General features: G+C 38.2%; 1 protein-coding gene across 5 annotated transcripts in view; it reads right to left on the bottom strand.

The window, feature by feature from the left end:
- LOC126188926 (uncharacterized) overlaps window positions 1-20,511 on the bottom strand; it is a 136,776-nt gene that overhangs the window by 57,954 nt on the left and 58,311 nt on the right. For all 5 annotated transcript variants that reach the window (XM_049930643.1, XM_049930642.1, XM_049930645.1 and 2 more), the window contains one exon: window positions 12,589-12,738. In XM_049930643.1, the coding sequence (XP_049786600.1) occupies window positions 12,589-12,738 (150 nt within the window). The remainder of the gene's footprint in view (window positions 1-12,588; window positions 12,739-20,511) is intronic.

Below are 20,511 nucleotides of genomic sequence, written 5' to 3'. Positions count from 1 at the left end.
AGTGACAGCTAAAAGCTACTTTAAGACTATGTTAGAGTGCTTAGAAGGACATCTGCCACCATCACCTCATTTTAAAAGCAGTGGAATTTATGAAACTTTATATGGAACTAGATATAGATAATCTGGGTAATGAATTGTTCTGATCTGCATGTATGTATTTTGACACTACAGTTTTTAGTCTATGCTAGATGACTGCATTACTGCCTATATGTTTTGTTAATGAACAGGAGCTCTAGAAGTGAGTATTTCATTAACTGGCATGTCTTAATCTATACTCAATTTCTATTACCAATGGAACCCTGGGACAATGACAAAGAATGTCAATATCAGGAGATGCCATAACCAGAGGATAAACTGTGCAAATGATGACAAATCAGTGAAAAAAAAAGAGTAGCAGTAGGGCCTGTAATTCATCGTGATCATAATCTTCCATTGTTGATAGTGTTATGCTGTGAAGCTACTACAGATGAAGACTATTCAAATGTGAACTGACTACCAGTGAAAATAATGACTGAAATAACAGACACAACAGAAATTTATAGATGACTTGAGCTCCAGGATAGGGACAAAATTGTGATACTTGTGCCAAATTCCAGATTTGTGGAGAAGAATGAAACAAGTAAACTGGTAACTCAACTGTGATCTCAAGAAAGCTACTGGAAATACATGTAAAACGAACAGGATCAGGTACAATTGAATGGAAAGCAGTGAAAATACTCTTGCAAAAAAGAGGTACAGAAATATAGTACAATGAGGTTGGACTGGATAACCACAAAAATCATGAACAGTATCACTAAGGAGATGGACAGAAAAAATTTCATGGTGGAGCACAAAAATAGTTAGAGGAAGATGCATTAATTAAAAAAAGCTTCAAGAGGGACAGTTAAGGAAATATGGAAATTAAAATTTCAACTGCAGGAAAGAAGTAAAGATTCCAAAAACACGGGTAATTTGTCAGTTTAAACAGAACAGCAGCTGCAAAAGGAGGATGCCTTGCTAGAGAAATCGAACAGAAAAAATGTGTACATGACAATGTTAAATAAGTCCAGTACATATAAAAATCTGTTGAAGACATTACAGAAGAAATGAGATGCAAGGTTTTAAAATGAGGAAGAACTTCCTAAAGTAAATGAGAGGCAATATAATATAAAAGGGAGCTTGCAACAGTGTCTGTTGGAAGTCAGTTATAAGTTACCATAGTGTATACCAAGTCCAGCAGTTCAGGCCACTGGATTGTATCCTCCCTACATCTTTCATAAAACAGTTTTGCTTTGCCCCAATGAGCTTTTGGGAAAGAAAAATGAGGCAAATGTGTGGAATATCAAACTAGCAAAAGATTGCAATAACAGCTAACATTTTGAATAAAGGAAGGTAGGAGACGAGATACTGGCAGAAGTAAAGCTGTGAGTACCGGGCTTGTGTCGTGCTTCAGTAGCTCAGATGGTAGAGCGCTTGCCCGCGAAAGTCAAAGGTCCCGAGTTCGAGTCTCAGTCGGGCACACAGTTTTAATCTACCAGGAAGTTTCATTTTGAATAAATGTTACTTGCAAACCAAGCAAATTTCAATCTCAAGAAGAGGACACTAAGTAGAAAATAAACAGATGGAAGTCTGACAAACAAAAGATAATGAAGAGATAAAATACTAGTAAGGAAAGAAGAAGAAGATGATGATGATGATGAAGAAGGAGGAGAGGAAGTAGAAGAAGTTATATACAAGAGAAGATAAATCAAGAGAAGGGGGATAAAAAGAGGAAGAAGCAAGGTAGAAAGGAAGCAGAAACGTAGGAGTAAAGACAGTGCAAGAATGGAAGTTCAGAAGAAAGCAATGCAAGAAGCAAAAAATAAGAAAAGCTGAGGAAGAAGACACCTACTGAACAAACTGAGAGTACATAGCATCTCAGATGCTTTATGTCTAAGATCCACTTGGTACACATCATTTGAAAAATATTAACACATATTTACAAGTCTCAATAGAATTAAAGATCGGTCAGTATACCAATGAACAAAATTGAAAAATGCAGTATAATTTTGGAAACTGTTAACTGTTACACTGTGTAAATAAAACTGTACACCACGACAGAATTGGAAAATGCGGACGATAGGATTGTTTATGTATTTAATTTTAAATTGGTTCAAAATGGTTCAAATGGCTCTGAGCACTATGGGACTTAACTTCTGAGGTCATCAGTCCCCTAGAACTTAGAACTACTTAAACCTAACTAACCTAAGGACAGCACACACATCCATGCCTGAGGCAGGATTCGAACCTGCATTCGTAGCGGTAGCGCGGTAATTTTAAATTTCCTAGAACATGTAGTAGTATATAGGCAATGAACAACACAAAGTAGAAACCACCAAAAGCAAGTCATGGTCTAATGAAGAAAATGTTGGTGCCACAGACAAAGAAGAATGGAGGAAGTTCAGGGTTTAATGGTCTATTGCTGAGATGGACATTAGAGATGGAATGCATGCAGGGATTGAGGAAAGAAACCAGTTATGTCCTTGCCTTAAACAATTTAGGGAAACCATAGAAAAACTACACCTCAATGTCTGGATGGTAATTTGAACTGCACTCCTTCTAAACGCAAGTGTCACTCAGTGCGACTGATATAGCCACAATTCTGCTGCACAGCAGCTTCCTTTGAAAAGTACTGAAATCTATGACACTTCATGTGTAAGTAAATGTAAATACTTTCAAGGTGTAGGAAGAATGTAATAATTGTAATTTCAAAGAAGGCAGGTGCTGCCTGATGTGATTATTATATAACCAACAGTTCAGTAATCCAATGTAGCAAAATACTGGCACAAAATATTAATAGATGAATAGACAGACTGGTATAAGCCAACCTTGGGGATGATTAGTTTGGTTCCAAGGTAATGCAGCAATATGTGAAGCAATATTGATCCTATGACTTATTTTAGAAGATAGACTCAATAATATGGCAAACCTACGTTTATGATATTTGTAAATTTATAGAGAACTTCTGACACTATGAAAACTTTGAAGTTTGCTATTTCAATTCCATTAAAGACAGCAAAGGACTTGGAATATCCATAAGCAGAATGGAAAGTGTCTTTAAAATTGGTTATAAGCCATTCTGCCCACAATCCAAAGAAAAATAGTCACCTTGTCCAAGAAATTGCCATATGTAGCAACTGTCCTCCTGTCAAATCACTGTACTGCAATGTACGTACCTAACAATGATTACAGTAATATCCACATTTTACATGGCCACTTCATTTGATGGAACTCACTCATATTCCTTTCAACTGGATCTGTCCCGTCTTTGTTTTTTGAAGAAGCAACTGGGGTTTTGTATCTGCCCCAGCTATCCAAGCTGTCATGTCTCAAAATAATACAAACTCTGCTCTCTGTCTTGGAGAACAGAATTCACTTGTCACCCCCCTCCCCCCTTGTCACTCGCGCCAAATTGAGAAATTGGTTGGAAATTGTTGCACAAACAGTGGGAAAAAATTCCATTGCCAACCATTGGGGACTCTACTGAATCCTGTGTGTAGGCACCCTCAGTATTGCAATGGATCTATACCATACTGTTGTTGTTGTTGTGGTCTTCAGTCCTGAGACTGGTTTGATGCAGCTCTCCATGCTACTCTATCCTGTGCAAGCTTCTTCATCTCCCAGTACCTACTGCAACCTACATCCTTCTGAATCTGCTTAGTGTATTGATCTCTTGGTCTCCCTCTACGATTTTTACCCTCCACGCTGCCCTCCAATGCTAAATTTGTGATCCCTTGATGCCTCAGAACATGTCCTACCAACCGATCCCTTCTTCTAGTCAAGTTGTGCCACAAACTTCTCTTCTCCCCAATCCTATTCAATACCTCCTCATTAGTTACGTGATCTACCCACCTTATCTTCAGCATTCTTCTGTAGCACCACATTTCGAAAGCTTCTATTCTCTTCTTGTCCAGACTAGTTATCTTCCATGTCTCACTTCCATACATGGCTACACTCCATACAAATACTTTCAGAAACGACTTCCTGACACCTAAATCTATATTTGATGTTAACAAATTTCTCTTCTTGAGAAACGCTTTCCTTGCCATTGCCAGTCTACATTTTATATCCTCTCTACTTCGACCATCATCGGTTATTTTACTCCCTAAATAGCAAAACTCCTTTACTACTTTAAGTGTCTCATTTCCTAATCTAATTCCCTCAGCATCACCCGACTTATTTTGACTACATTCCATTATCCTCGTTTTGCTTTTGTTGATGTTCATCTTATATCCTCCTTTCAAGACACTGTCCATTCCGTTCAACTGCTCTTCCAAGTCCTTTGCTGTCTCTGACAGAATTACAATGTCATCGGCGAACCTCAAAGTTTTTATTTCTTCTCCATGAATTTTAATACCTACTCCGAATTTTTCTTTTGTTTCCTTTACTGCTTGCTCAATATACAGATTGAATAACATCGGGGAGAGGCTACAACCCTGTCTCACTCCTTTCCCAACCACTGCTTCCCTTTCATGCCCCTCGACTCTTATAACTGCCATCTGGTTTCTGTACAAATTGTAAATAGCCTTTCGCTCCCTGTATTTTACCCCTGCCACCTTCAGAATTTGAAAGAGAGTATTCCAGTCAACATTGTCAAAAGCTTTCTCTAAGTCTACAAATGCTAGAAACGTAGGTTTGCCTTTTCTTAATCTTTCTTCCAAGATAAGTCGTAAGGTCAGTATTGCCTCACGTGTTCCAACATTTCTACGGAATCCAAACTGATCTTCCCCGAGGTCGGCTTCTACCAGTTTTTCCATTCGTCTGTAAAGAATTCGCGTTAGTATTTTGCAGCTGTGACTTATTAAACTGATAGTTCGGTAACTTACACATCTGTCAACACCTGCTTTCTTTGGGATTGGAATTATTATATTCTTCTTAAAGTCTGAGGGTATTTCGCCTGTCTCATACATCGTGCTCACCAGATGGTAGTCTGTTTAAAATTACTTGATAGCTGACATCTATCACTTGGTACTGCAGTGTTGCCACATTGGCTATCAATTGGTTAAAGACAACACACAACCACAGCAGATCACTTCACAAGTGCTAAAATGCTTTTCATGTAACATGGTTTAATGTTGAAAGCTGCTCCCATCAGGCATGGTGGGACCATGAGATGTTCTGTCCACAGCTGATTTTAAATGGCCAATGACTTAACTGTGGTAGACAACATGTTTTGTAGCATTGAATTTACACTCATGTTATAACCTAACCACAACCTCTTGATGTGCAATGCATGAGGGTGGTTTGAAAAGTTCTCAGAATCACCACGAGAGGTCAGTGCTAGCGCAACGAGTTGTTCACGTGATATTCATTGGACTGTTGCCTGTAAACATACGCCACATCAGTGTTCTTGGAGGAGAGCTGTTGTGTTGATGTGGCTCTGTTGTAGTTCCCGCGTAGTGATTTGCGAAGATGGAAAAAAATCGAGATTCGAGCAGTGATAAGTACTTCATAAAGAAAGGTATGAAAGCACACGACATTCATGCCAATTTCCAGAATACACTGGGGGCTCTGCTTCTTCATATTCAACTGTTTCCAGGTGGAAAAATGAATTTAAATTTGGTTGGGAGAGCTTAGATGATTATCTGTACAGTGGTTGGCCAAGAGGGGTCTCAACTCCAGAAATCATTGCAAAAGTGCACAAAATGGTCGTGGAGGATCGCCGACTGAAAGTGCATAAAATTGCTCACACTTACCAGGGGTCATCTGAAAAGGGTCACATTTTAACTGAAGAATTAGAAATGAAAAAATTATATGCAAGATAGGTGACGCGACTCTTGATGCTGGATCAAAAACGCATGAGAATGGACGAATCAGAACAATGTTTGGCCAATTTTAGGAGAAACGAACAAGATTTTTTGTGCCGGTTTGTGACCACAGATGAAACTTGGGTGCATTACTATACCCCAGAGACAAAACAACAGTCAAAGCAGTGGAAACATGCTACTCTCTGCCACCAAAGAAAACAAAGACAACTCCGTCTGTAGATTATCTCCCCGCTGGGCAAACAAATACTTGAGAATACTATACTAACCTTCTGGACAAGTTTCAACAAAAGATACGCGAAAAAAGGCCAGGTTTTGCAAGGAAGAAAGTAATCTTCCCTCAAAACAATGCGTGCCCACACACATGTGCCATCGCCATGGCAAAATTACACGAACTAAGGTATGAATTTTTGCCACACCCACCATATTCACCTGATATGGCTTTGTCAGACTTTGATCCCTTCCCAAAACAGAAAATTTTTCTTGGTGGACGAAGATTCACTTCAAACGTAGAACTGATAGCCGGAGTTGACAACTATTTTGCAGGCCTGGAGGAAACTAACTTTGAGGTGGTATCAAGGCACTGGAACATCATTGAACCAAGTGAATTAATCTACAAGGAGACTACATTGAAAAATAAAAAAAAGTTTCAGTGATGTTTCTATTCCGTTCCGAGAACTTTTCAAACCACCCTCGTATCCAAGAAAATGGCGGTCGGCAATCTGCAGCAGAACTATTAATCATGCTCACTTTGCCCACGGTGATTAAAACTGACCTTTATAAGCAAACTCAAGACAAAAAAAATTAAGTTTCAGTGCTAAAAGTAAACTGTAAAATCTTCTTTTTGCTATAAGAGCTGACATGATGAGCAGTCCTGGCTGAAACTCGTTTGAAGGTTATATAATAAAAAAAAATATATTTCGTTTCCACCAAGTCGTATGAAGTTTGCCTCCTCTAAGCCGATCTTTTGTGATGGTAATAACTGAATACGGGTAGCCAAATCATGTCTTATGCAAAAGAATCCAGCAGTCTTTGGCTAGTGGATTGTACGAAATGTGAGTTATTTCATTGCCATACTTTTGTTTGTGTTGCTTAGGGTGTGTTTATTATGTGAGACGAAATAAGAAACCATCTAAAATGCCATAGCTTACAAAAATGATAAAAAATCTTGTAAACAGAAAAGGGAAATTTATATTATAGCTAGAAGGAGTGATGATTCAGAAACAGTCACTACTGCATTGTATTAAGAAAAGTTGTTAAAAACTCCAGAAGTGTGTGCACTGTGTCTGAGATTAGCACCACTGATAATGCAATTAAAATAATTTGGAATACTGTTAAAAGGGAAACAGGGCAACTGAGAGCACAGAAAGACTGTATTTCTATCAGACTCAATGAAAAGTTTGTTAACAAAAAGAAGTGGAAAATATTTTAATAATAATATTGTAAGTGCTGTTTAAGACTTTCCCAATGTAGTAACTGCTTCACTGGTTCACAGGCTTTGTGTCGGATAATGTTGTGGAAACTGCACAATATTTCAACAAGACAGCGGCTCATCATCTTCAGGTGCTTACTGACGTGTTGCTGCAATGGCTCATGTTCTTGTCCTCATCTACCATGTTTCTCACTGCACTCTGTCCCAGTCTTCACCTCTATTCTTCACTCATTCCTTCATTCCAACAATATATCTCTCAGTCTTCTTCTAGAACTCTTGTCATTTCACAAGCCGGTCTCTGTATCCTCCAAACTCACATTCTTTTAATGTACCCATACCATCTCAATTTTGTCTTTTCTATGGTCACTTGCATGGGTTTCACATTCACTTTTTCTCTGCATGGGTTTCACTTTCACTTTTTCTCTCATTGTCTCATTCCTTACTCTATCCATTCTAATAAGTCCTATTTTGATTTTTCAAAATTTCTTCTAACAAGTTTGTGTCTTACTCACCTGCCTTTTCTACAGTACCAATATTTCTGATGCCTACATGTTTACAAGAGAATAATATATTTGGTGTAACATTTACTTACTTTTTGGCAATACATCCTTGTTTCATACCAGGCTTCTTATACTCCACCTACTCTCATTTTATTGCTCATCGTCACTATCACTTCACACTTCTCTGCGTTAAATTTTAATCCTTACTGTCTCACCTCTTTCTCCTGTGCATTTATCCGTTCTTGTGCCTCTCCTGCTCTACTGTGCTACACTATTAAATCATATGCAAAGAGTACTGCTTTCATATTTTCATCTCCTATTCGCACTGTCATTCCTGCCTTTCTCTCTTTCATAATGGTGATGGAAAGTAGCAGGGATGTTGCAGCCACTTACATCAGCCCATTTTTCTGTCAATCAGCCTTCTATTACCCTTTTTCTGTCGGGTTTCCCAGATCTTGCTTCTTCTCATACTATCATACGTCTTCTCAATGTCCAGGAAAACCTTATTAAACTCTTACCACATTCATGATGTTTCTCTAGGAGATGCCGTTTATTAAGTATCAGATCCATTTTCCAGTCTTCGGGAGTCCTTTCTTTTCATACTATTCTCATGACCCTATAGAGCCAATGCAGTCCAGCAATGCCAGCTGCCCTCACCATCTCCATATTTGCTTCATCAAATCCAGGCACTTTTCCTCTTTTCATGGTTTCTAGCATTTCCTATATTTCTGTCCTGGTTAGGTCCAGAGTGGCATCCTTTACATTCCCAGGCTCCTCAATTTTCTCTCCCATATTTCCATTGGGATTTATTAACTCTTCAAAATGTTTCTTCCCCATCTCCTTGATTTCCTGTACATTCTTAACTTCTTTTCCTTCTTTACTGATCATCCTGATATTTTTCATCACGATTCTCCTGTTTGCATAACCATTCCTTAGAGGACTTTTTTATTTCCCTCACTGTCGTCTTCTATCATTTTTAAGCACTTCCCCATTAATTTTTCTCTTCTCACCTACCATCATGCTCTTAACCACTTTCTTCTTCTCAGTGTATTACTTCCTTCCTTCCTCTGTTCTCTCCTGAAAGCATACAAGGAATGTTCCTTTTTCTTTGCAGCTTCCTCCCTTATTGTATTATTCCACAAGTGTGCTTCTTTTCCACTTTCAAGTGGAGCTGTTGGATTATTTCAACAACCAAAGCAACAACATTATACAAATTTCCCTTTAGTTATGAATTATTTTATTATGTTTGGTGCAGTCTAATTGGATCTCAACTAAATAGCACATTCTTAGTACTCAGGAAGGTTTAAAAGTTCATTCACTGTGTTTATATTTTTGAATGGAAAAAAAAATCGTTTTTCTTACTATATGGCACTTTATCTAATCAATAAGTATATTTTGTTAAACCTTCTTTGGTGTCATTCACATTACTTTATAGTATACATTTCTGACTCTGCATTTTCTTAAATGATCAATTTGATGTTTGTCTTAACAAACTCTTTTACTTTTTCTGTCCCTTCAGCATCAGTTACATCACATCATAGCATATTTTCTCAGTTTGTAATGAAGACTGTCAGTTTCATTTGAACAGTTGGGTTAGTTGATATCACGACACTTCCTAATCATTATACTAGATGGCTATAGCATTACCATGCCAGTTTAGGAGCTTATCTATTTACTTCCTTTCTCTGTGTGCACCTCTCCTTGACCTGATCTTGCTTGTGGGTTTGCCTCTGTTCTATTCAGTCCTGCAGCACATGGGGTCACAACACGCGACTTAAGTTTCGACCAATTATTCTGTATTATGTCTTCCTCGATTACCCAGTCGCCACTGCTCTGTGACATTTCTTATATTTTTCACCACAACTAACCCAACTGCAAGTAGTATTTAAGCTAAGAAAGTTCTTATTAGTCACTGGCTTATGCTCATAAGCATTTGTGAAAAATTTTTCATTAACATTACCTTTATCTTGTTTTCAGTAATATTACACCTGATGATGGCCACCTTTTAGCCTGAAATTGTTTGTGATATTTGAAAAATAAAAGTCTTTCACAACTGAAAGGTTTACCTCTATATTTACTCATATAGATGAACAAAATGTAATCTTGTTAGCATTTCACTAACAACCAACACCTCTTGGTTCTCAGGATCTGGATATATGAAACTGGCACAACAGAGGCTCACACTGTCATGTAAAATGTAGTCTGTGGAATAGCATGTTCCATTACTAACCACTATGCCAGTGAAAGATGTTTTGGGAAACTGCAAACGTTGTTTAGGTAGTTTTTAAGTGTGAAACATTACAGTGTGTGCACTCTGGCTTGCCATATATGTAGATGGATGCAAAACAAGTCTCCTCAGGACATCGACAAGGTGTGATGGTGAGTGGGCATTCCCAACCTGCTAGGAAGGCCCGCTTTTGCTTTGACGTCTTGGCTTGTTGGTGCCTCGGAAGTCACAGAGGAAAAGGCCTGGGCGATAATGTCAATGACACAATAGCTGGAGATGATAAAGAACTGTCATTCTGAAATGTCAAATCAGTACAGCAATACATGTTACGATCTATTTGTGAGCTACTAGTTGTTTGAGATCTGAATCACTTGCAATTGTAAATGAAATTGCATAGAGGAAACATTGTAATTATAACACAGAAGAGTTATTGCAAAACTGATTACATCATTTTAGTAGCTTGAATAGATCAGAGCTTTCAGCACTTGCCCATTGCGGAAGGTGAAGAAATCTCAACTCATGATCTAATGGCACTGCATAGCAGATCCAATTTACCAAATAATTTCAAGAATGGTGATTGAAAAGTATTGGTAACATACAAGTTGGCACACATATCAACTAGGTGACAGATTGTGCATGGAGTGGAACACATCATAATCCGTTACAATTCAACATATCATATATCATCGTCTGAAGACTAGGTAGCTGTCTGTTTTAACTTGTGAGCAACTCTCAACATGTAAAAAAAAATATGTGTAACAAAAGCAAGATGTCAGATTATCATTCTCAGTACACGAACATTAAGCTTCATAAACAGGAATAAAAACTTTGTGCCGGGCAGTAACATGCACAGACTCATAATATTGAGACGGGGAGGGCGGGGGGGGGGGGGGGGGGGGGGGGGGGGGGACAAACTGAGATACAGAAGACAGGAGTGTCTTTTACTTTCAGATGAGAATGAACATACTTCTGATAGAAGTGAAGATGTGTCTAGACTGCTAAAAGGAGTGCCACGATACAGGACTTTTAAATTGTATTTTAACCGAAATAAACTGTGAGTCAGGCATTTAATAAACCATTTTCCTGACTGGAAGTTTCACAAACAGCAGGAATTATGCAATAAAAACTAAGTCCACTTAACAGTAGATATCTGGGATATCATAGTTAAAACTGCAATTAACTGAACTTTTATTAAGTCTATGTTTAACAAAACTTATATTTTCAGGCAAGATAGATTGGGGAATTACATGTCTTTTACCTAGTATCATTGGTGGAGCAGCTGTAATGTTTGAGAATGATGCAAACATACTACTGAAGAGTGCAGACACAACTCAGAAGGAAATTGAACGGGTCTACAATTGCTCCACAACAAAAAATGGAAGACTTGATCTTTGAAATGTTCATGTTGTGCAAATGTAAATCGACACAAATGACCTACAATCAGCACAGATTGATAGCTACACACTAACTGAAACACACTTTGTAAAATTCCATGGGATCCAGCTGAATAATTCATTAAAATGTAGTCAACACGAACATAAAGTAATCAAGAAGCTCAGTTCAAGATGTTATGCTCTTCAAAGCCTCTCTCATTCACTTGAACTAAAGACAAAACTGATAGACTGTTTTATAAATTTTCGTTCTGTGGTTTTATGGAATTTGGAATTATCTTCTGGAGCAGTCGACAAAATGTGAAGAAAGCATTTATTCAGCAGAAGTGAGCAGTGAGAGTATTTCATAATGGAAATAACTGCACATCTTTCAAAGGCCTCTAGAGATCTTGGGAAGAAGATTTGGGTTTAATGTACAGCACCATCATGATGAGCTCATTAGAGTGAGAGCACAAGCTCTGAAGGGGAAAAGATATAGAAGGTAATTGGACTTTTTATTTTCAAAGGAACCATGCCAGCATTTGCCTTATGTGATTTCGGGAAACCACAGTAAACCCAAGTCCGGATGGCTGGGTTAGGATCTGAACTGTGTCCTCCTGAATGTGAGTCTAGTGTCTGGACAAGTTTACCTTAGTAAAGATTTAAAAAAAAATTCTTGTACACAGTTCCCAGCATGTTTACTTGTAAATGGTTTTTGTTGTGATAATGAAAGTCAGCTTCAGATGAACTGTGATTTGCACAATCACAAGATAATTATTAGACTTTGCCTTCTTGTCTATGGTTGACTGGAGGTAGGTAGGTACTATGATGCAAAAGTATTCGTCAAACCCCCAAAACACATAAAGCAATAAATTGGGAATCTTTAACCAATTAGAAAATAAATTAAAATCATATATTGTTATCCACTGTTTCTTTGTTATCTGGCTTACTTAGATTCAAGGATTGAAAATTCCTGTTAGCTACACAATAAATAGTTGTGTTCACTGTACAGCTGCATGACATGCAGTAGTATAACACAAACTAATCTTCATGGTTACGAGTGTTGATAGTTATTTTCTTTGAAAAATTTTAATATATTAATGCAAATATTATTAATATGGTATAAACAGTAGATATGCATAAAACTGAGGAAGCAGCAGCTTCTTTTTTTCTTTTCTTTTCTCCTCCCCCCCCCCCCTCCCACCCCCTTAAGTAGTAATAGCTTTCATTTTAATTTACTAATTTAAAAACAATATTAACTCTTAATGAGACTTACATGTCTTGCAGTTCAACTGTTTGCACACCAGTATCCTTTAATTTACATTTGTTGCCCTCAGCAACTGATTTCCCATTGTTCTGCTTTATAATGGGGACTTCTTGGATATTTTCAGTGTCACATGTTAATGCAGAAAGCCTGTTTTTCACTCTGTGGGGAAAGATGCACAGAAAACAATAACTATTAAAGGTATAGTGATTTATCCACTATTATGCACACTATCTATTCATATTATAAAAAGTACTTGCGTAATACAGGAGGAACTGTGGCTAAACATAAAGGAGCATTAACCTGAGCTTTAGATGGAACATTCTACCTTTATGACCAAGACAGTTGGACTGTCTACTGTTATAACAGCTATTTCATTCAGTGAACAGAAATATGCTTTATTTAGTTCCATTAATTGATTAGGCATATAAAATTCTATTGTAATACACAATTCCAGTTCTTGGAACTCTAAGTTGCATATGTTCACATAGTCATAACAGCCTTTTATGCAACTAACAGTGAATAATTGAAGTTTAGTAATTACATTGTCTTCTGCTTTCTTTGCTGCAGATAGGTTGTATATCTTATGTTCTTTACTTATTTGTATTCCTACAGACATTTACTTTTCACAGCTTTAAGTTTATTATCTTCACATCATGTTCTCTGTGTAAATGATCTTGTTTTAAGTAATTTTTTTATCATCTACCTAAGTTGAACCAAAATTTCTCTTTTTTCCTTTACTCCTGGACAATCTGTTCGATTTATGCTTTCGTTGCCCCTTATAGAAATTGTCTTATCACTTTGTTGGTTCTACCCCACCACAGTAGCAGACAGTGGCAATATTTTCCAAGTAAAAAAAGCCATTCACAAGAATTAAATTAATTTTTGTAAAACTGAGCACTGGAATGAAGTTCAAAATCCTTCTAATAACAGCTGTCATTGGTCCTGAATGAACAGTTGAGCTCTACTCACGCTATTAGAAACTGATATCATGCAAGGCCTGCAGTGATGAGCAACCCAACCTTGAGACAGTAACAGATGTCCCCTGCCTTGTCTCTCCAGTCATCTACCACCTCCCACATACCCACCATCTGGCCACAAAAGTCACACTCCCCTTATGATTCTCTACCACCCAGGACTTGAGCAACTGAATCACTTTCTACACCAGAGTTTCTACTACCTTTCATTGTGCTCTGCAATGGCAAATATTTTACCCACTATCCTTCCCACCCCTCCCATAGTGGTATTCCACCACCCACGAAACCTATGCAGTATTCTTGTCCATCCCTACTCCAACATCTTGCCTCAAGTCTGATATCCCTGAAATAGACCTAGATGCATCCTCCTAGGAACAGCTACTCCAGAAGTGGTCACAGGCATCTCCCATCCCATCACTGGTGCGGCTACCTGTGAAAGCAGCCATGTGACATACAAACTAAGTTGGAAACACTGTGCTGCTTTCTACATGAGCTTGACAACCATCCAGCTGTCTGTCTGCATGAATGGTCAGTGACAAACTGTAGCCAAGAGATGGACGGACCATTCATTAGCTGAACATACTGCCCAACACAGTGTACTTCACTTCAATGACTACTTTACAGCCTGCGCCATCTGAATCCTTCCTAACACAACCAGTTTTTTTGTCTGCGCAGATGGGACTCTCTCTGCAATATATCCTATGTTCCAGTAACACCTTCAACCTCAACCTTCACTAGTCCCTGTATTCCACTTAGCTATCCCCTTCCCTGACTGCATTTCAGCACAATGCAGCCTTCTATTCCACCAATGCACTCAGTCCTTTTCCCCTTCTCAACTTCTCTTCTTTTCTGTCCCCTCCCCCCACACCTCCCAACTGCACCTAGCAGCCCTACCCTATCCCCACTACATTCCTGCCAACTCCCTCAAGCAGCACTACACATCCCCACACCCCACTCGCTATCCCCCTCTCCCTGCGCCAAACCTTCTCCTTAACCCCACCACCAAATTGCCGCTCCTATCAAACACAGTTATGACTAAGTCAATGTGTATCTGTTTTCTGCTTCAGAAGGAAGCCATTTCACAAAAAGCTAGAATGTATAGCTGTCTTTTCCTTGTTCGTTACCCATCGAGTGGTTATTTTTGGGATATTGTCTGGACGTTCACAGTCATAAATTCTTAAAAATTGGTGAAATGGCTGATAAATATTTAATTTCTTATATTTCAATGTAATTACATTATGTTCTAATATGTTATCTTCTAATATATTCACACATTTGTGTTCCTTTTTGATTTTTTGTTTCCTGTGGAGTTATCAGATTTGTTACCGCACAATACTGTCTTTTGGACTTGTCGCATACCACTGCAGGGCTGTTCATCACATTGTATTCCTCCAAATGTCAGTAGCCACAACAAGATTATAGCAAGCACTGTCAGGAACCTCAATGCACTTTTTAGTAATTCAAAAAATGAAACATTAAGCACTGCGCTCAAACTATGTAACACATGTAAAGCAATTGTTAGTTGCTGTCTGGCTGGTGAATGATCTGTTTTCCTAACTGTCATAAAGTATGATTCATGGTGCTATTACGTTAATACTGACAAATAAAGAACAAACATCCAAAGTTCAATAAACAAACAATATGAGAAGTTACCAAAAGGAAATATTGTGAAATTGAGTGTTTGTTTTAAAGTGAATTGTATTTGTTTGCAATCCAAAATTGGGACTAATTTGCAGTTGCTCAAAAAGACAGAGGGGATGAGAACTAAGAATTATACAAGGAATTAAAATAAATCACTGCAACCAGAAATTACCATTTAAGTCATTGTTATAACTGTGAACAGCAAATGTTTGACTGTAAAATTACAGAATAAGCTCATGAAAGAATTAGTCTTTCCATTGTGTATTCCACCTTCTATATTGTACGGTTAATCTCAATCAGCAAATGAAAAAATAAATTAAAATGAAAGTTCCTGGCAGATTAAAACTGTGCATGAACCGTGACTCAAACTCTGGACTTTTGCCTTTCGCTGGCGAGTACTCTACCGACAGAGTTACCCAAGGACGACTCACAACCCATCCTCACTGTTTCAATTCTGCCAGTACCTTGTCTCCTACCTTCCAAACTTCACAGAAGCTCTCCTGCGAACCTTGCAGAACTAACACTCATGGAACTTTAGGATATTGTAGAGACATGGCTTAGCCACAACCTGGAGGATGTTTCCAGAATGAAATTTTCACTCTGCAGTGGTGTGTGCACTGATATGAAACTTCCTGGCCTAATAAAACTGTGTGCCAGACCGAGACTCGAACTTGGGACCTTTGCCTTTCACAGGCAAGTGCTCTACTGACTGAGCTACCCAAGCATGCTTCATGACCAATCCTCACAGCTTCAATTCCACCAGTACCTTGTCTTCTACCTTCCAAAGTTCACAGAAGCTGTCCTGCAAACCTTGCAGAACTAGCACTCTTGGAAGAAAGGATATTGTGGTGACATGGCTTAGCCACAGCCTGGGGGATGTTTCTGGAATGAAATTTTCACTCTGCAGTGGAGTGTGGGCTGATATGAAACTTCCTGGCAGATTAAAACTGCGTGCCAAAAAAAGACTCGAACTCGGGACCTTTGCCTTCTGTGGGCAAGTGCAAGGCAAAGGTCCTGAGCTCAAGTCTCGGTATGGCACACAGTTTTAATCTGCCAGGAAGTTTCATACCAGGGCACACACTGCTGCAGAGTGAAAATTTCATTCTGAAAAAATAAATTATTTTTACCAAACATTCTTAATCAATTTACTGTAAAAGAATTATCCTTGTTATCTCATTTTCTGTGTTCCCTATCACTGAAGTCCAAGACAAAAATTAATAATAATGTACAATTCAAAATTCAATATGAAGAGACTCAACAACCTATTTTCTTTTGCAGAGCCCAATTACAAAAAATTGAAGATGCAGTCATAATATTAAAAAAGATTTAAAATAAAGGTAATTTGCTAGCTAAGAGTAAATAAAAGACAATAAGCTAAGAAAAGAGAAGTAAACCAAGCTGACAGAGTACTGGAGGAAGATCGAAATATACTATTTTCAGAGATGTAGAGGGAAATCTCTTATCTGTCGAAATTTTGTTTCACTGTACATGTTCAGATTAATTATCCTATTTCCTCACAGTGAATTTAGAGTTTGTTCATTTATATTTATTTTCATTAACCAAAATCTGCAGGATCTATGACTGTGAACACACTGGACTTCATAGATGTGGGGTAACGAAAACACGAAAACATGCAGTATCTCAACTGCAGCAAATTTATTAAGAATGCTGGATAAAATAAAATTCTTTTTGTTTCATTCATGGGTTCATATTAATAAATGTGGCATAATTTGCACAAGAACAAGTAAAATGGTGATATTTGGCTGTAGTGTTCTTTCCCTCTGAGTGGCTGCAAATTAATTTGAGCTTTCATTCCCTAGGGTTCAGAGTGGAGTTACGTATTCTGGTGGCAAGTATTCAACAAGCTCTTATGTAACATAAAGCTAGAAATTGGGAATCTATGCCAGTTCAAAAGAAAATTAAAAGCATAAACTATCTGAATATCTAGATTCATGAAGCGAAATGTTTTGTTATCTACATGCCATGCTGCTGCCTTCACAGAAAGCTGTACCACAGGTAGTAATGTATAAGGAGCAATCAAAAAGTTTTCATTTGAAGGCCTTACAATCCAGAATCACTATGCCAAATAGGCAAAATCACTGTGAGCATTAAGGCATTCATACCACCAACCCAACCATTTGGTAAAACACTGTGTCCTGCTGCATGAAGTAGTCTGTAACTGCCTGCTGCAATTCATCTGACAGGAATTGTCAACTCATCGAGGCATTCTTTTAATGGACTTACGGCTTGATTATTGCAAGGGGAGAGTCTTGTCAACATAGATTTGCCAATGGTCTTTTGTGCATGTCCCTAGTTTGCTCCTTTCAAGTAGTCTAGGGTATCACTGACAGTGGATAGACATCTTTCTTCTTGAAACTTCCTGGCAAATTAAAACTGTGTGCCGGACCGAGACTCGAACTCGGGTCCCGAGTTCGAGTCTCAGTCTACCACACAGTTTTAATTTGCCAGGAAGTTTCATATCAGCGCACACTCTGCTGCAGAGAGAAAATCTCATTCTGGATCTTTCTTCTTGATTTTGTTCAGTCATTGTAGCTGATGCAAAAACGCCATGGTCTGTCCTTTTTTCTTCACAAGGTCCACAGAAGAGGACCAAGGACTCCCTGAAGGTTCAAGGATGTCATCTTGTAGCAACTTCTCCACCTTCTCTGGGATTAGCTGCTGTTGAGCTGGCAATACTCTATATGAGCAGTGGCTGCTAATTGGTGGGTAATACCAGTGTTGATGTGGTGTTTTTTCATGGACCACTTGGTCTGTCTCATCTTCACTACAGATTTGATAGCATCCAAAAACTAATGCAGTACAGCAATCATTCACTGAAAGCTGTCCTTGCTGAACTGGTTTGGCAGCTCCTGTATACTTAGTTATATGGATGAGTTGTGGCTCATGATAATGAGTGATCCAAAGTTCTCCTTGACCACCTAAAAAGGTTATGATCATCACTAGCATATAGATTTCTTTTGTGAACCTGAATAGCTTTATGCAATCAGCAACAGCTTCACATTTTAACTGGGCACCTCGATTGAAGACTGCAACTTACTTGCCTTGTTGATGACAACGGGATAACATCCTAGATAACAAACTACTGTACAGAGCAATCTTTGTTACATGTGCTTGTTGGAATAGCTTCTTTAAACTGTGGCTCCCATCTTATATGGTCTATGACTGTAATACTAACAAAAAGTCCCACCTAAGAGTATCATTATGATTACATTCTGTTCAAACAATAAATTCAAAGGGCTATGTCGTGTCATTGATTGTTACCCTTGCAATACATGTTTCTGTTGATTGAAGTATTTTCTATTTGTGACTTTCAACACAACTGCTTTCATATCATAGTACACTGTCTTCTTTAGTTGACAATTGTAGGTATCTGACATTACAGAAAAGGAATCCTCTGAGTTGACTAGTTGCCAAACAGGTTGGTCATTCATAATGTTGTCAATGAAATTTCCTGACATTGCGATGACAGTTGTCCTGGGCAGCCACACCTCCAGAGACAGGGAAGTTGCTTGGTTCCCCTGAAGTTCCCCGTACTTCTGTGCGGTGGTGGTGAATGGCTACTAGTTACAATGTGGGCAGAGCATCCACAGTGGGATCACACTGGTGTTACAAATGCTTGTTCTTCCATAGGGCTTTATTCTGGTGCAGGAGTTAGTCAGGTACTGGGTTGTCATTTGATGGCTGCAGCATAAGTTCAAGTTGGCTGAGTCCATTCTCCCTGGCACAATAGGTTGGTCATGAAGATTGTTGCTAAGGTTCAATATACCTCTTCTTCAACATTCTCTATTACTTTCTGGCATAGATGGCTAACACTCATGACTGCTATCTCTTGCTTACTCAGTCTGACAGTTCTCATTGCCATGAAATCCGGCATCTCTTCTCTCATTACCTGATGTATGAGAGAGTTGATGTTGCAGGTCTTCCACAACTGCCATAGGGACTAAATTTATGAGTAGTCATATTTCTATCATCTGATTCTTTTATGTCAAATTTTCTTGATGTGATGGCACCACTTTACATATTCCTTGGTTGTTGTGACATCCTTTACTAGAAGAGCTTGGTACATGTATTCTGCAACTTGTCATATTTGGATTCACAATGTCGCCTAAATCTTTTCAGCCATTTCATTAGATACTGACCAACATCTCTAAAGAACACTGATGGACACCTAACGTGAAGCTGATTTACTGCTGGTCTGAAATCCATGAGTCTCCTGAATAAAAGGACCATCGGAATGATATACCACTTGTATTCTGAATCCTGTCCACATAGGTGAAGGCTTTTACATTTACCTAACTGGAGCCAAGGTGATGTAGATGTTTTAAATTACACAGCATCATCACCAAACAATGTTACATTCCAACTGCACTCAATTCCAAACCAAAAAGTAAGGTTGTCAATGAAATATGACACTATTGAAAACACATTTATTACGAACAACAACATTCAGCCAGATGGAAGTGAACTCCTGGATGTAGAGTGCAGTTACTTATACCAACATTGAATATTTTAGATGGTTGGTATTTATACAAACATAGAAAATTCCAGAATATGCAAACATTACAAACATAAGATATTTCAAGAATCTTCCAGAACTGATAACTAATAAATAACAAATAATTGCTGGTGACCACGTTTAAACTGGTGACCAAGAGCGCCTCAGCCAGCAGCTCTAACCACTATGGCACGCTGCACTCACCACAGCTTGTGGTAATGTTATTAACAATATCCTGTAGAACATAAGCAATATAGTGCTTTTCATTTAATATAATGTTGTTTACCAAGAACCAATGGAAGAATCAGTTAACAACAACATCACATAATATAAGTGCTATGCGATACTTGATGTCCACACATTTTTAGCATGATAATATGATCTGTATGTGCAAACACAGTAATTTTACCCTGATAATGCTTATCTATAATAGCCTAGAAAATAATGTCATGTGTCACTAAGGAAGAAGAACTTTATTTTAAGTTCCATGGAGATTTACATACAATCAAATATTGCATTTCAGTACAAAAATGGTTGCTTAACAATGTTCCAGAAACTTCTCATGGCAACTGATTAGTATGCACCTGCACAGTTGTGTATGAAACTTAATCCAGGTCACTGTCTATCTGCACTATACAAGAAAACATGTTACTTGTTTTTTATGGTTGGAGGGAATGAAAAATCTGAAAAGTTCTACAACCTACAGTAAAAATAAAGACCAAAACTGACTAAGCAAATGGAATGCCTGAGAAGATATATTAATAGAAGACACAATGCTAGTGATGAACAGAAGGTCAAAAA

The sequence above is a fragment of the Schistocerca cancellata genome, chromosome 5 (assembly GCF_023864275.1).
Source record: "Schistocerca cancellata isolate TAMUIC-IGC-003103 chromosome 5, iqSchCanc2.1, whole genome shotgun sequence".
Lineage (NCBI taxonomy): Eukaryota > Metazoa > Arthropoda > Insecta > Orthoptera > Acrididae > Schistocerca > Schistocerca cancellata.
The sequence above is the reverse complement of the archived record's forward strand: the minus strand, read 5'-3'. Positions and strand labels throughout refer to the sequence as shown.